Source organism: Bombus bifarius, unplaced genomic scaffold (genome assembly GCF_011952205.1).
Source record: "Bombus bifarius isolate JDL3187 unplaced genomic scaffold, Bbif_JDL3187 scf7180000009200, whole genome shotgun sequence".
NCBI classification, from domain to species: domain Eukaryota; kingdom Metazoa; phylum Arthropoda; class Insecta; order Hymenoptera; family Apidae; genus Bombus; species Bombus bifarius.
The window spans coordinates 3,848,871-3,862,841 of record NW_022884965.1 but is presented as its reverse complement, the minus strand read 5'-3'; the positions used below and the strand labels follow the sequence as shown (position 1 = coordinate 3,862,841).

At 33.4% G+C, this 13,971-nt stretch overlaps 3 protein-coding genes across 13 annotated transcripts in view; 1 reads left to right on the top strand and 2 right to left on the bottom strand.

Annotated features, from left to right (window-relative positions):
* Positions 1-54: 54 nt before the first annotated feature.
* On the top strand, positions 55-4,402 carry LOC117214272 (zinc finger protein 354A-like). 3 transcript variants are annotated; one of them, XM_033460235.1, is made up of 7 exons: positions 55-386; positions 920-1,247; positions 1,315-1,984; positions 2,151-2,369; positions 2,436-2,578; positions 2,873-3,513; positions 3,802-4,402. In XM_033460235.1, the coding sequence occupies exons 2-7, from the start codon at positions 996-998 to the stop codon at positions 3,818-3,820; spliced, it is 1,944 nt and encodes a 647-aa protein (XP_033316126.1). In that variant the 5' UTR covers positions 55-386; positions 920-995; the 3' UTR covers positions 3,821-4,402. The 3 variants fall into 3 exon arrangements, with proteins under 3 accessions (XP_033316126.1, XP_033316125.1, XP_033316127.1); XM_033460234.1 differs by having other exon boundaries at positions 219-400; XM_033460236.1 differs by lacking the exon at positions 55-386 and adding an exon at positions 812-833.
* On the bottom strand, positions 4,401-8,957 carry LOC117214271 (Bardet-Biedl syndrome 7 protein homolog). 6 transcript variants are annotated; one of them, XM_033460231.1, is made up of 13 exons: positions 8,465-8,952; positions 8,153-8,342; positions 7,884-8,052; positions 7,495-7,571; positions 7,167-7,419; positions 6,733-6,995; positions 6,445-6,634; positions 6,277-6,357; positions 6,006-6,152; positions 5,517-5,638; positions 5,342-5,451; positions 4,984-5,263; positions 4,401-4,543 (listed from the first exon to the last, which is right to left on the bottom strand). In XM_033460231.1, exons 1-13 carry the CDS (start codon positions 8,604-8,606, stop codon positions 4,417-4,419), a joined length of 2,151 nt encoding a protein of 716 aa, XP_033316122.1. In that variant the 5' UTR covers positions 8,607-8,952; the 3' UTR covers positions 4,401-4,416. The 6 variants fall into 6 exon arrangements, with proteins under 6 accessions (XP_033316122.1, XP_033316119.1, XP_033316120.1 ...); XM_033460228.1 differs by having other exon boundaries at positions 4,984-5,451; positions 7,167-7,571; positions 8,465-8,607; positions 8,680-8,957; XM_033460229.1 differs by having other exon boundaries at positions 4,984-5,451; positions 8,465-8,953.
* Positions 8,958-9,101: 144 nt separating this feature from the next.
* LOC117214274 (pro-resilin-like) overlaps positions 9,102-13,971 on the bottom strand; it is a 30,626-nt gene continuing 25,756 nt past the window's right edge. For all 4 annotated transcript variants that reach the window (XM_033460242.1, XM_033460243.1, XM_033460244.1 and 1 more), the window contains 2 exons: positions 11,125-11,457; positions 9,102-10,771 (listed from right to left, as the gene is read on the bottom strand). In XM_033460242.1, coding sequence (XP_033316133.1) covers positions 10,505-10,771; positions 11,125-11,457 — 600 coding nt within the window. In that variant the 3' untranslated portion in view covers positions 9,102-10,504. The remainder of the gene's footprint in view (positions 10,772-11,124; positions 11,458-13,971) is intronic.

The window sequence follows — 13,971 nt, the reverse complement described above, 5'->3', positions numbered from 1 at the left end:
CCGGCAGGTGAAATTTAGGTTTCGGAGTAATTCAATCGAATTCATGTTAGTTATAAGGTTAGGCAAAGTACATCTGGAAAATTCATTTTATAGTTGTAGTATAGAAGAGAAGAAAGGCAAAATCAATAGCGATGAAGATGAGAATGAAGATCATAAATGGATGAAGATGGACTGTAATGATGATTCAGCCTAGTATTTTTTCATCGGTTAAGTTGGTATTGGCAGAGATTCGCGTAGGCAGCGTAGGAAGGGTGCATCCGTTCTAATGGCGTCAAGACCCAAGCACTGTTGTCACATTTTGTCCTACAGTGTTTCAATATTTTGCTTTGTTTATGTCGTTCAAGTTTTTCTCGAAGGAGACGAAAAATCGACGTGGGCTTGCGAAGGTTGGTACAGGAAGGTGAGAGGAGGCCGATTTTTCCGCTGGGACGCAAATCAAGCCCCGAGAGAAATTTTCTAAGAGCTCCGGGTGCAGTGACCTTGATTCCGCTGTCATTTCTGTAATACACTAGCGCGCGAAATTTGAATCGTTGATTCACTTTCTATAAATAAGAACGATGAATCTGTTACAATCTGCTTAAAATTAATAATACTAATTTATATTTATATAAATTTATATACTAATTTATATACTTATTATGAAAAAATATATTTTTTTGTGACAGAGAATTCTTATATTTTTTTTATACTTTTGTAAATGTATTATTATAGATAAATGGAAATAAACATGATAAAACTTATTTATGCTGTATATGTTATTGAAATTAATACTTTTGTTAAAGAAAAGAAAATTTTTAATGACATTTTCCAAGGAATAAGGTAAACCAAAATATATTAGTAAGAATATTATTTCAAATCCAAATATATTTGTTAGAAACTGTTAGAATAAAAATAATTCACACGTATCTTTTTTTTCTAGCCACAAACAGCTAGTTTTTACAGATGGCAAGGAAATAATCTTAGAAGAAATTTTCTCCCATCAGCAGCTGAGTCAAATGAATATGGAAGTAACAACAGAAGAAGCACAAGCAGTGCTGCTGGAGGGAATGGAAGGTGCACAATACATTACCATCCAAAGGGCCGATGGAGAGCCTCTGAGCAAAAGTGTTCCTCTTCTAACTCTTAATGGAGAACTAATTTCTGAAGGAATGGTTGTCGATATGATCAATGCTGGTGTTGGCACAGATTATGGTACGGCAACTCAATATTATGAAACAGAAGATTTATTACAACATGATTTAACAGAGGTATAAGAATAATTTATTGTTTTTTCATATTCACACATTAGAAACTGATTTTGGATTTTTTAAACAGGAAGACAGAAGACTGGCAGCAGCTTTGGTTGCTGTTCAATTGCAACAACAACAAAAACAGCAACATCTTCATAGTCAATCCCAACATGAAGATCCAACTTTACCAGACGTTTCTCATCTAGAGACTCTAACTCCTGTGAATACTTATTCTATCCAAACTGTCCCAGAACCAAACCCAGTATATCCAACGTTACAACCTTTCAAACGCATCACACAGAATGTAAAACAGGAGTTCATAAACGTGAAAAGCGAGTACGACGTTGATGTATCAGCTGAAAGCAGTGAAGATGCAGCGCCAAGTTCAGGACCGAAAAGATCCTTGCCTCATAAAAAAAGGATACCTCGTAAATTGAAACAACAGACCAAAAGAAACTCGGCAAGGAAGGATGGCAGTAGGATAAATACGGATGTCATAAACGCTGACCCTTCCAGCGATATACAGACTCATATATTCAAGTGTGAACTGTGCAGTTCTAGGTTTAGTAGCCAATTAAAATTTTTCGAACATTTGAAGGTACATTATGAGCCTGTCAAACAGGAAACCAGAATAGCACAAGCAACCAATACAAATATTACAATATCTGTACCAGAGTCTGTTCAAAATCTGGAAAATACAGTTATTGAAGAGTTCAGTGAACCTGAGGATCTTATGGAGGGCATTAGGGGTGTTGGTAAGTATAAGAACTATTACATCAAAATAAAAAAAATCACCAAGAATTGATCTTTCATGTTTGTCTTTTGTACTTTTCATTTGTGATAGTTTCAAGAATTATTTTTGTATAATTAGTATTTAACAGTTTAGATGAATCTAACCAATATTGGTTTGTATATTTGCAGTAGAGGAGACAGGTGCACATATAGATGATGAAACAGAATCTCCATTGTCCTCGGTGAACAACGAATCACCATTGTGGACGATTACTGATGTCACGGATCACGTACATAGGGACCATGTAAAACCATCAACAGTCAATGAACAGAGTATACATGATAAAGATAAGACTGACATTCCACAAACAACGAAGAAAAAGAAGATATTGAAAGCTAGGAAGTCAAGTAAGTATATATACATTCAAGGGCTTCTTTTAATTGCATACTTATAAGATCTTTTTATTTTGGAAGATGACGAATTAACGTGTCCCCAATGCGACCGGTCATTCCATCATAAAAATAGTTTAGTATACCACATGCGATCTCATAGTGGTGAACGACCTCACCAGTGTGAAGTTTGTGGAAAGAGTTTCTTTGCTGCTAGTGCGTTAAAGGTGAGACAATTTCAATTTCATGGACTAATATGGTATTGTAGGTTAAACCTTTTTAAGCCAATTTGCAGTAAATAAAAATTATTTATTAAACAATATTGTAAAGAACATTTTAATTGTGCAAGATAGAGTAGGAAAGTTCTACAAAGAAACCAAGAAATTAAGCAAAATTAGTTCTATACAGCTTTATAGTGAATTCTATAATAAGTTCTATTGAGAAAAGGAAGAAATGTCAAAATAAAATTATGGAATCTTCGGAATCAAAATAAGTTTTTAAACAAATTTTTTCAAATCTAGGTCCACAAGCGCCTTCACAGTGGCGACAAGCCCTACAAGTGCGAAGAATGTGGTCGCCACTTTCGTCAATGGGGAGATCTGAAGTACCACGCGACTAGTATTCACTCGGAGCAAAAGCAATATCAGTGCGAGTACTGTGGCAAGGATTTCGCGCGGAAATACTCTTTGATCGTTCACAGAAGGATCCACACCGGTGAAAAAAATTACCGCTGCGAGTACTGCAACAAAACGTTCAGAGCGAGCAGTTATTTGCAAAATCATCGTCGTATACACACTGGTGAAAAGCCCCATCAATGTGCTGTGTGTGGAAAGCCATTTAGAGTGCGAAGCGATATGAAGAGGCACATGCATACGCACTCAAGAGGAAGAGCTGATAGACCCATGAACAGAGTCATGGCCGCGAAGAACGTAGCAGAAGATCACGACAAAGGTTCGCAAGCAAAGACCATACAAGATCTCGTTCGTGACTTAAAACTCGAAGTGGAAGCCACAGGAGTTGTGGAGATCGTTCCTCCTGATGATAATCCTGAAAGTATTCTACCACATGCTGGTGGACAAACTTTAGAATACACAGTGACAACGGCACCAGACACGAACCCTGACAGAGATCCTTTGGAGGCAGTTGTTCGTACTGATAACATGTGAGTTTATCTACTGTTAAGATTACAAAGTAGAAAATGATACAATCCAAAGATAAAATTAAAAATTAAAAATTTGATTAAATGGAAAGAAATGTGGGATTTGAGACATTTTTGAAGATCTCTAGAAATGTGGCTATCCTCAGTGTGCCTACATCAATTGATATCCCAAAGTTTTAATTTACAACCATGTTTATTTCATTACCACCAGTATAATAATACTTTGATTTATTTTATTTTATATTATAAAACATATTGCTGAGACTTATTCTTTTATTATTGTTCTTGCAGGCAGTATTTCTTCATGTAATGACTGTTGGATTGTTCCTTGTGACATTGAGAATGAAAGATCTCTCGCACAAAATTGGCGCTTTGTGAGATCGGAAACACGTCAGATGTTGAAAACGTCAGACTGATTGAATCGAAGTACTATACATCAACGCACTGCCTATCGTTGATGTGCATAAACGTACTTTCCAATTTCTTTACGAGTTACTTTTTAAAAGAATATTATGAATGTAATGTTTAAGAAAAAAATATTATTCTTAAGACTGTTTTTAGCAGAAGAACTTGGGAAGTACAAGAATATATATGTATAGAAGAAAACTCCTATATTACAACAAAATTATATCAATTTAATTAGTCGGAAATGTATATAAATACATGAATGCATATACACATATACGTATATAGATAACTTACACGTATATATTGTACTATAATTAACGATAATTAAGGTAACTAATGTAAGTGTACATTTCTTAAGTCCTAGGTAAGTTAATCGTTTATATTCGCGAATCGTCGTTGATAAAAAAAATATATTTTTTACGTGAAAACATTTATAGAAACACTGTGGTCCACTTTTATTGCATTTTCCACGAAGCGAGAAAAAGAAGCGGTGTTAGCTCAATCTTTATACAAGGATGGTGGAGGTACCGTGTTACTCGTGTCGATAAAAGCTTGTAAAATTTGAGCTAATTCTCTGGACTTAAGGGCTGCGCTGAGCTTCTCCGCAACGTCTTTGTTACCGATTCTGAAATCACATAAGATGTACATAGAAGGTGGGGCAATTAATTTAACAACCTTTTATTTTTTAACATTTCTCCCAATAAAATTTCATTTCTTATATCACCCGACGTGTATGGGTCCTCCAACTTCGTTATCGACAGAGTAACCAAAGACAGTTATAGAATTTTGTGTTAATTCATATAAATTTTGTCATTGTTATATGTTACAAATTATGTTCTTACAAAGACTTCCCTATAATTTATAAGACACGGCATAAAAAGAAAAAAGAAATAAATGATTAATATTTAATATTAATTCTATTAAGTAAAAGTGTTTTGTTAAAATTTTTGTCTTATTGAATAAAAATACTTGGAATAATAAGTGTTGAGGAGATTAGGAATATTATATTCTTTGAAAGAAGATGGTACAAAATTTTATCGATTTAGGTTATTTGTTAATACATACCTACGAGAACGTTTTGCTCTTTCCCAATCAACATAGAGATCTGTAATTACTGCGTGTAGCCTCTCCAATATTTCATTGTCCTTTGCCATTTGGGATTTGATCTCTGATTCCTTCTGTATCAATTCCTGATACTCTGAGCACAGATTTTCTTTAGGATTTTCCTTCAACTCCCATTCCTCCAGAGCATTCAAAATCTTTACTTTTGTAATTAGGTCATGAGCAGCATTTAATTGTGGAAAAATTAATTCCAATACTCTGGATATACTACCATCAGAAACATCTATGCAGAAATACGGAATAAGAGAAGAAATCTTAAAAAGGAAATAGTAATTCATATTGTGATAGATATATAACATACCACAGAAAACGTCTAATTTGATTTTTCTTTTTGTTGCCTCCCTGGTTAATATGTCTCTGAGAATTATGATGCTTGATATATTCTCTCCTAGGAAAATTGCACTTCCTTTTCTGACAATTAAGAAATCATTAAATCGGATTCAATATTTATATTATTAATGTGATATAGAACTTACTTGTATTTGCATTTTAGGAGAGTTCCAATGAAAGATGAGACATATGTCAAAGTAGCTTCTCCTTCCTCCAAATGAGGTCTCTCCGGCACATCTGATAACGCGAAAGAAAGCCATGCATGCATCTGAAATATGTAGAATTGGAAAAAGAAATATTAAAATAATAGATTTGTTATCATTAAGTACAGAATATTATGGTAATTAAAACTTTCGAGCGCCTGTAGACTAGCAAGCTATTGACTTCTCATGAATAGGTGTACGATAGGTTGCTCGGCAACAGGCGTAGAAACCAGTAACTTTATAGTTCTGAATTATTAACCACTTAACCTACAACTACGGGCATAGCCTGTAGTACGATGATCGGGCAAAATATAATATATAATATAATGTATAATAATAGCTTGTTTACGTTTTCGGTTCAAAATTCTCAAACGTAAATCGTAGGTTAAGGGGTTAATATTTATTTTATCATTGCAAAATTTGAAATTTTACTTCTGCAACAGTAAAACCTCCAATTAATTTCAGTTCATTAAAGGGTCCTTCAACGTGAGTTTCTGAGTTATCGGCTTCGTGCTGTCTTACATGAAGAGAAAGAGCAGATATGGGTATTGATATTTTGCGACAACATTTTGGTTGTACCTGAATAAAAAAAGGATTATATATTTAGATTTTCATATTATATTAGTATAGTTATATATGCTGTTGCAGAAATTGTGGTATAACCAGAAATGAGGTGATTAGAAATTTTGTATTGTATTAATACTTGTGAAGTGACGTAAATCTGTAAAGTACCAGGCTGTCCTTCTATTGTCCTTAGCCTCATTTCAAGATGATTAGTATTTACCTACAAAGATTATTACTAAAATATCAAATATGAAATATTAAATTATTTAGTCGAATTTCTAATAATGATTAAATTATTTATATTTACTTGACAACGATAGGTAGCAAGAACAAAATTGCCTTCTCTAGGATTACAAGTAGACAGACTAACTACTGCACTGTTACTTTCCACATCCAATAATTCAATTGGAGTATCTGATTGTATCAAAATGTTATCAATAGGTGTATCAAGTTCTATGGAAAGAGAATATGATGCATCTTCTCTGTTTAAAATCATTCTACAAGAAATAAGTTTCATTTTATAATTTGATTTTTTAAATTATTATATTGTATTTTATTTAATGATAGGTGACGAATAGTTCTTCTAATTCTATACCTATGATTTACAGATAGAATCAATGGTGCTAAAGGATCAACTGAAAAACTAGCTGCTTCTTTTTCTTCCTTAAGCTTTTCCTGTAATTGTTCTATCTCTGCCTTTAACTTGGTCAAACCATCATTCTGGTCAGCTTCTAGTAGTCCAGGAGGCTTAGTAGTCAAGCCAAATATTCGTCCTGAATATGTGGTGACTAACACTTCAGGATACCCTGCTGCACCAATTATTCCTCCTACCACTGAACTGATGCTTTCCTTGGCATTCTATGAAATTAATTTTTAAGAATGTTTGTTCTTTGAATTTTTACATAGCTATACCAATAAATTATTAGGGAATTTAAAAAATTAAACCACTGAATAAATTAAAAAAGGAAATTAAGGAAATTAAAAATATTGAAACAGTTAAGAATTAAAGTTTAAATATGTTATACCTACATAACGATACCGCAGAAAAGGCAACATATCTTCTTCAGGAAAAGTATATACTTCAACGGTACCGTCCTGTCTGCCAATAAGTATATCTAGACCATCCTGTAGTTCATAAGTATCTAAAGAAGTGACTTCTGAGCCTGTCATATTCAAAAGCCAAGTGATCCTCAGTGTTTTGTTACCGTGAAGGATCAGCAAACCCACTTTGCCATCTATAGTTCCAACCAGAACACGTTCTTTAGATTCAAGATCACCTTCCCTATAAAAAATACTTGAAAGACACTTGGGAAATATAAACAAAGTAATATAAAAATAGTTTAGAAAACTTAGAAACCTATAGAGAGATAATACTGTGGGCACACTTGGAAGTCTGAGGATTGCTGGGGTTTTGGTGCCATGAAGGACTCGTATCTGAAAAGAACCAAATTTATTGTCAATCTAAAGTTGTCAAATTAAAGTTATTAGGCTGTACAATAGTATTTAGTCTAATGCTTATTGGGGCAAAAGGGAACTGGATTCCGTTATTCATAATTAGACTGTGGATGTTTATGCCTTTATGGGAAATTTGGAGATGCAAATATGCATAAAGTTTCCATTACTTCAATTGTATTCATAAAAATATGAAATTGCATAAACATTTACAGTCTTACAATGTTAGCATATGTACTGCCTATAGTGTAGTTAACTTTTATTATTTATTATCTTGTTGATTAAGATTTTTACAGCACAATCTCCACAAGCTAGTATAGCAAACATGAAATTGCCATCAGTAGGTAGGAGGACAATGTCATATAAAGTTTCACCAGCTAAATAGGAATCAGCATCTTTGCAATCATGGTATCTATGGTAAAGATCTCTTGCACATGCTGCCAAATTTGGACCCAGCACATATCTGTGGAAAAGTCTCCATTAATCTGGTTGAAATTGATAAATATTTATTTAAAATTAATTTTTATTTTGAATTTTCATTTTTTTCTATCTAATCTACTCACAGTGCTGAAATAGGATCTATAAGGTTTGTATCAAATTCCAAGAACAATTTTCCTTTCTTGGTGTACCCCTTCACTGTGTTTCCTTGTGCAATGTAAATCTTATCATGTCCAGTACCCCCAAGAACTAATTTGTTAATCCTTGGTCCTGGTAAGGACTTAAATGAAACTTGTAGCTCTCCTTTCTTTATACCTTATTAAAATATCAAGTGTCTTTACATATTTATTTAAAGAAATGAAGAAATAATAAATCTTCCTGCAAATTTTATTTGAAAGATTTAGTTTAAATTCTAAAAGGTAAAGAATAAAATTCACCATAGACATGAAGTACGCCATCATGGTCAGCAACAGCAAATTTTTGAGTTTGCCTGTGTTCTGTGGCAGGGAAGACCTTGGTGGTTCCCCTAGATGTGACACCTACAGCTGTATAGTCTGTCCTTGACAGTGGCAGAGTCATTCTGGACCAAAATGTAATTTTCTGTTATATCTCGTAAAATACTAATATGAAACAGAAATTTTTCAAAATCTACTTTTACACAGTTTTATTTATTATTCCATTCAGTACACTGAATAATATCTAGATGCTTGAACAAATTTTAATATTTTCAGATCAGAAAGATTTTAATATTTCAATCTAAACAAGCAAATTTTCTAAGGTTTTGATGAAAATTCTTAGTTTTGTAATTAGGAAGGCTGTTACAACTTTGCTTGTAATATCGTAGAGTGTAATAAACGTACGCACGCGCGTCGATCAATTTAACCATGGTAACAAACTAACACAACAAATCATTCTTTACGCTCTTCTCTTTGAATACTTATAATATTATAAAAAATAAAAAATTGCATACAGAAAGAGATCAGCGTATCAAATAAAGATACACTAAATGTAATAGTAGGAGGTAATGTAATAGTAAATTTGAGAAAGACGAGGAGAAATGCACACATGCATGTATTAAAAAGCATGTATACTTTTATTATCAAAGATAACATAATCATTTGGTGTATTTATTAAATCTTTCAATTTCTTTACATCACTTTCTTTCATATCATCAAGATATGTCAATTGATGTTTTTAAGAAATCATCTGTTATTGAAATTTTTTGTTTGAGATGAAAATTGACAACTAAAAATAGTTTTATTATACATAAAGACCACATACTATTGCAGAGGGTTAGTATTGTTCCATCAGTGTCCTTAAAAACAAACTGTTATTGCTACAAGTTAGTCCTTAGCTGCTACTTTATGCTTTAGAAAAGAAGTACACCTTGACTTTATCAAAATTTTTTTATTTTTTTCCTCCTATATATCCATGTCCATTGGACACATCTAACTGAAGAATATAAAACATACTCTGGTCTAAGGTCTTCCTTTACTTAGATCTAGATTTTGCAATGGCTAGGGGATGTAAAATAAGTACCAGCTGGAATTGAACCATTTGTGATCGCAGAAACAATATTGTTTCATTTATATTCTATAAACAAAATGGTAGATTGTAAAGGAGGATACTTGCAGAATTCCTCTTTTGCTCTACGTATCTTAAAATTTTAATCCAAAGTTTCAGAATAATTATTAATAATTTTAACAATTAAAAAATTATACTTTTCATAATAATATTTATGTATTATTTAATAATAATATTTCTAAATACTTGTTTCACTAATTTTTGCATTTTTTAAAAACCATTGTGAAGATCAAAGAAGAGTTCTGCATGCGACAGTGGCGACGCCCCTCGTAGAACTACCTATTTGATGACACTAGCGACCTGAAAGAAACGTCTCGATAATCCAGACAATGACCTCAGCTAGTTAGCGGCAACAAATGGAGACACAGAGACAGCACGGTAAAGACTAACAATAAGAACCGCAAGACAAACGTGTGTTAACATGGTTCGCAACCACAGATTAGACTCTAATAGCTAGACTGCGGATATTTATGCAATTTCGTATTTTGGAGAATATAGTTAAAAAAGTGGAACTTAAATGGAGATTTGGTTCACTTACTATATATTATAATAAGTACAGTAGGGTCTCGATTAATACGTTCACTGTGGATCCAATTTTCATAATTCTAACAAGTAACTTTTATATATAAGACCTATTTCTACATTGTACAATTTTACGCAAGAGTTTGATATTAATTATTATAAAATTTGTTTTCATATTTTCATGATTCTTAGTTCATGTTTTTAAGTTTTCAGTTTAAGTTCTAGTTGATATCTTTTGATTATAACTTTAAGTTTTATTGATCCGGACTCTACTTCTATTTTAGATATTTTCTTGAAATTATATTTTCGCATTTTATACAGTGTAAATTTTCTTTAAATAAATGCATAATCATCCACAGTCCACTAATAGCCTAATATCCAGCAAAATTGCCAGGCGGCCGTGGTACGTCAAAGCGGGGATTCCCGTCGTATGAGACCTGCGCACTAAAGCCGTGTTTCCAATCGGCGGTGTAACGAACGACCTGCAGCCTTCCGTCCGGAAGCTGGACTCTGTATTCCCCACGGACGATGTCTCCGTCGCTTATCGCGTTGTGGGAATAATCATTTCCAAATGCGTCTTCCTTCACCGCGTAGTTGAAGTCGAATGGCATTCCTGGCTCGTGATGATGATGATCGTGCTGGAATTACATTTAAAAAATCGTCTGATACTAGAGTTTTGCGATTAACCTGTAATAATACAATTTTTCAAATTACCAAGGATAAAATTTTGGGGTTAATTATGGTAATAGAATTTTCCAAATTCGTATAATATAGAATGAGATTAACATCTTCGCTTTCACAAAGTGACGCAACATATGCGTCCTGAGGATTTCTTATCACATATATAAGTACAGTATTTTATCTATTTTCTATAAAAATGTATATTTGTAGCCTAAAGACCACTTATTTGGGAAACAATTTGATTGGAAAATACACAATTTTACAGAAGTTTATAAATATTTTAAAGATATATATTTTTACTGTTACTTACCCCACCAGCAGGTAAAGTAGTTCCAGTTGGCCTAGTGGGTGTCCCATAATCAGGAAATTCTGGGGTGGGCCTGGTACCTGTTGGTGGATACCCTTCGCTAGGAGTAGTTCTCGATGGTGGAAATTTGGAGGGGGTCGGTTTGGAGTATGGACGTGATGAATACGGCGTCGTCGTGGGAAATGACGGTCGTGGAGTGGTTGGTTTTGTAAATGGTATCCGAGGCGTGTCGTAGGTGTAACCCTTGGTTGGTTCAGGTGGCAAATAGGTGTTGCGCCTTGTCCCTGGTGGTAGATCACATATCACGTGCACTACTGCCATGCAAAGTATTGCTATCTGCAATGAAAAACACATAGATAAATTCATTCAATAGTATTTTAGCAAATTATTAATCAACTAAATTGCGAATATATTTGGTTTTAATAAAACTGATCTATTACAGAAAGAATAAAGTCATTGTTATTAATAAAAAGAAATAAAACAAATTCTTTACAAAAATATAAGGAAAAAAGTGTTTCTATTAATACCTCTTTCTTATAACCTCTAACAAAAGCTTTGTCCTGAAAGGGATATTTTACTTAATTACTATGTATGTATGTTACTTGTTAAATTACAATGTAGGACAGATTCTGACGAGAAATTTTTTGTTGCAGGTACAATGAAGGGGATCTCCTAGTGAAATATAGGAAAAGTGGAACAAAATTAACTGTGTAATAGATGGAGGAAGAAGAAGCTAATTATGATTGCAAAGATTATTGTTGTTTCTTCAAAGATATCCTCCTACTTCGTCCACCTACTCCTATTTACACAACAGCACACTGAATCATGGCGCAGCCTTTAATGGCAGTGCATTTCCTCTTCTCTGCGAAACGCGTGTCAGCTGCGGGCACAAAACGCAGCACGTGATGCGAATCTAATGAACTGTTGGCGTGTTGCAAATTAGTCTATACTTGGATTTGGCAACAAGTCGACAGATGTATAATGCGACATTCGCGGGCGTTGTTCTCTTTAATTAGTGGCTTAAGAGATTACGCAAACTTAACATCTTAGGACACATGTCCTGTATAAGTGGTAGTAATTAGATTTTTACAAGTTTATTTCTAACTAAGCTATTGTGACCTAACGAGTCAGATTTGTTGCAAAAAATATACATAGTTCTAATTTGATAAAGGTAGATTGAATTTGTAACACAGGTTAAATTACTTTTTTAAAGATTCAGACCATTTTTGTAACATCCTGTATATCATATTTTCATATTGTATTACCTGACATGGTGCTATAACAATGGACAACTAATGCTTATTTGCTCATTAAAAAAATCATAAGACAGAAGATCTCAATCACTATAAGTGAAGAATAATTAAAGAGACGATTATTGAGTATAACTTGTTGCAATTATAAGGAAGAAGAAATGATCCAATTATAAGAATTAAATACAGAGTTAATGTTCAGTTATTTACTGAAAAATCATAAAAGAAGAGATTAATGATATTATAAGTGAATACAGTGATCGAGAAAACTTTTGTTTGGAATGAAAAGAAAGAAGAAATGGGTCAATTATAAATTAGGAATAGAATATCGGAAAAGTAAAATTAAATCATTAGCAACGAGAAGCAATTGAGAAGAGAATAATGGAAGAAGTGCACAAAGAGCGACGTAATTGCTCAAAGAATACTGTATTTCACTGTGCGTATGTGTCGCTTATTCGCAGGGATTTCGCAACGATTTAATTACACGCCTTCCGCCTCATTTCTACTTGATCTTCTGGCTGTGATGACCCCGGTACAATGAATGCGTACGAGACTGTTTCCTTCGGACTCGTCTCGGTTCCTGATTGCTAAATTAATATGCACCAGGTCTGTCTTATTATAGAAATAAAACAAATAGCTCCACAATCTCTTCTAAAAATAACAGTAGGAAATTGAGTAGCATTTCAAGAGGAGTCCATATCTTGAAATGCTTCATTAACTGAAATCAACTGTCTTATTATGTTGCAACAAACATAACCTGAGATGAAACGTCCCGTAATTCTTCAGGTGGAAAAGATTCTATCAGCGATGCAATTAACTGCTCATTTACTGTTCGATTACGTGCATCGACGTTTCACCTGGCACGTGCAACGCTGCCCCATGGAAATATCAATCAGTTGAAGAGCTCTGCTGTTGAATGTACCATGAGATCTTAGTTCAGTGCACTATAGAATCCATTTCTGATTAATGTTTAAGGAATACTTGCTATGAAAGGCAAGGAGAATAATGAATGTAACAAAAGAAACTTATTGAGAAAACCAATTTTTAACACCTTAGCGAATTTCAAAAGAAGAGAAGAAATATCTGGTGTCAAAGGTAAAGAAAGAGAATAATGAATATAAGGAAACAGATTTATTATGGAAACCAACAGATTTATTATGGAAACAGGACAAGAAATAGATAACAATTGATATGAAAAGTGAAGAAGAAGGACCCAAACCCAACATAAATCAATTTTTAACACCTTTGCTTATTATTAAAGAGGATACAGAGATGAGAGAGTATGAAAGATGAAGAAAGAGAATTTTGTAGAAAATTATTGAAATGCAATTAAATGTTTCAATGGATTCTTCTCTTCTCTTCTTCTCTGAGATTGAATATCCTTGTAGAATGAAATATTGTATTTTTTACTAGTAATGGACTTAATGATGACGACCTTCACTCTAGAATGAGGAAGAAATTAATTGGAAAGTAGCAAGAAGTATTTCTTCCATTTGAAGACAGAATTATGAAATTTTTCTGGAGTGGAGCCAATCAAAAAGCTGAAGAAACAAGGAAATGCCGGGAATATTGCAAAATAATTCACAATCTTGCGAAGAAT

Excerpts from the sequence above, each read along its gene's own strand:
- LOC117214271 (XM_033460227.1), bottom strand. The coding sequence starts at position 8,606 with ATGACTCTGCCACTGTCAAGGACAGACTATACAGCTGTAGGTGTCACA. Across the intron at positions 8,343-8,464 it reads TGGCGTACTTCATGTCTATG|GTATAAAGAAAGGAGAGCTA; the intron begins GTGAATTTTATT and ends TATTTTAATAAG. Across the intron at positions 6,358-6,444 it reads TTGCTACCTATCGTTGTCAA|GTAAATACTAATCATCTTGA; the intron begins GTAAATATAAAT and ends TAATCTTTGTAG.
- LOC117214272 (XM_033460234.1), top strand. The coding sequence starts at position 333 with ATGTCGTTCAAGTTTTTCTCGAAGGAGACGAAAAATCGACGTGGGCTT. Across the intron at positions 1,248-1,314 it reads TACAACATGATTTAACAGAG|GAAGACAGAAGACTGGCAGC; the intron begins GTATAAGAATAA and ends TTTTTTAAACAG. Across the intron at positions 2,370-2,435 it reads ATTGAAAGCTAGGAAGTCAA|ATGACGAATTAACGTGTCCC; the intron begins GTAAGTATATAT and ends TTATTTTGGAAG.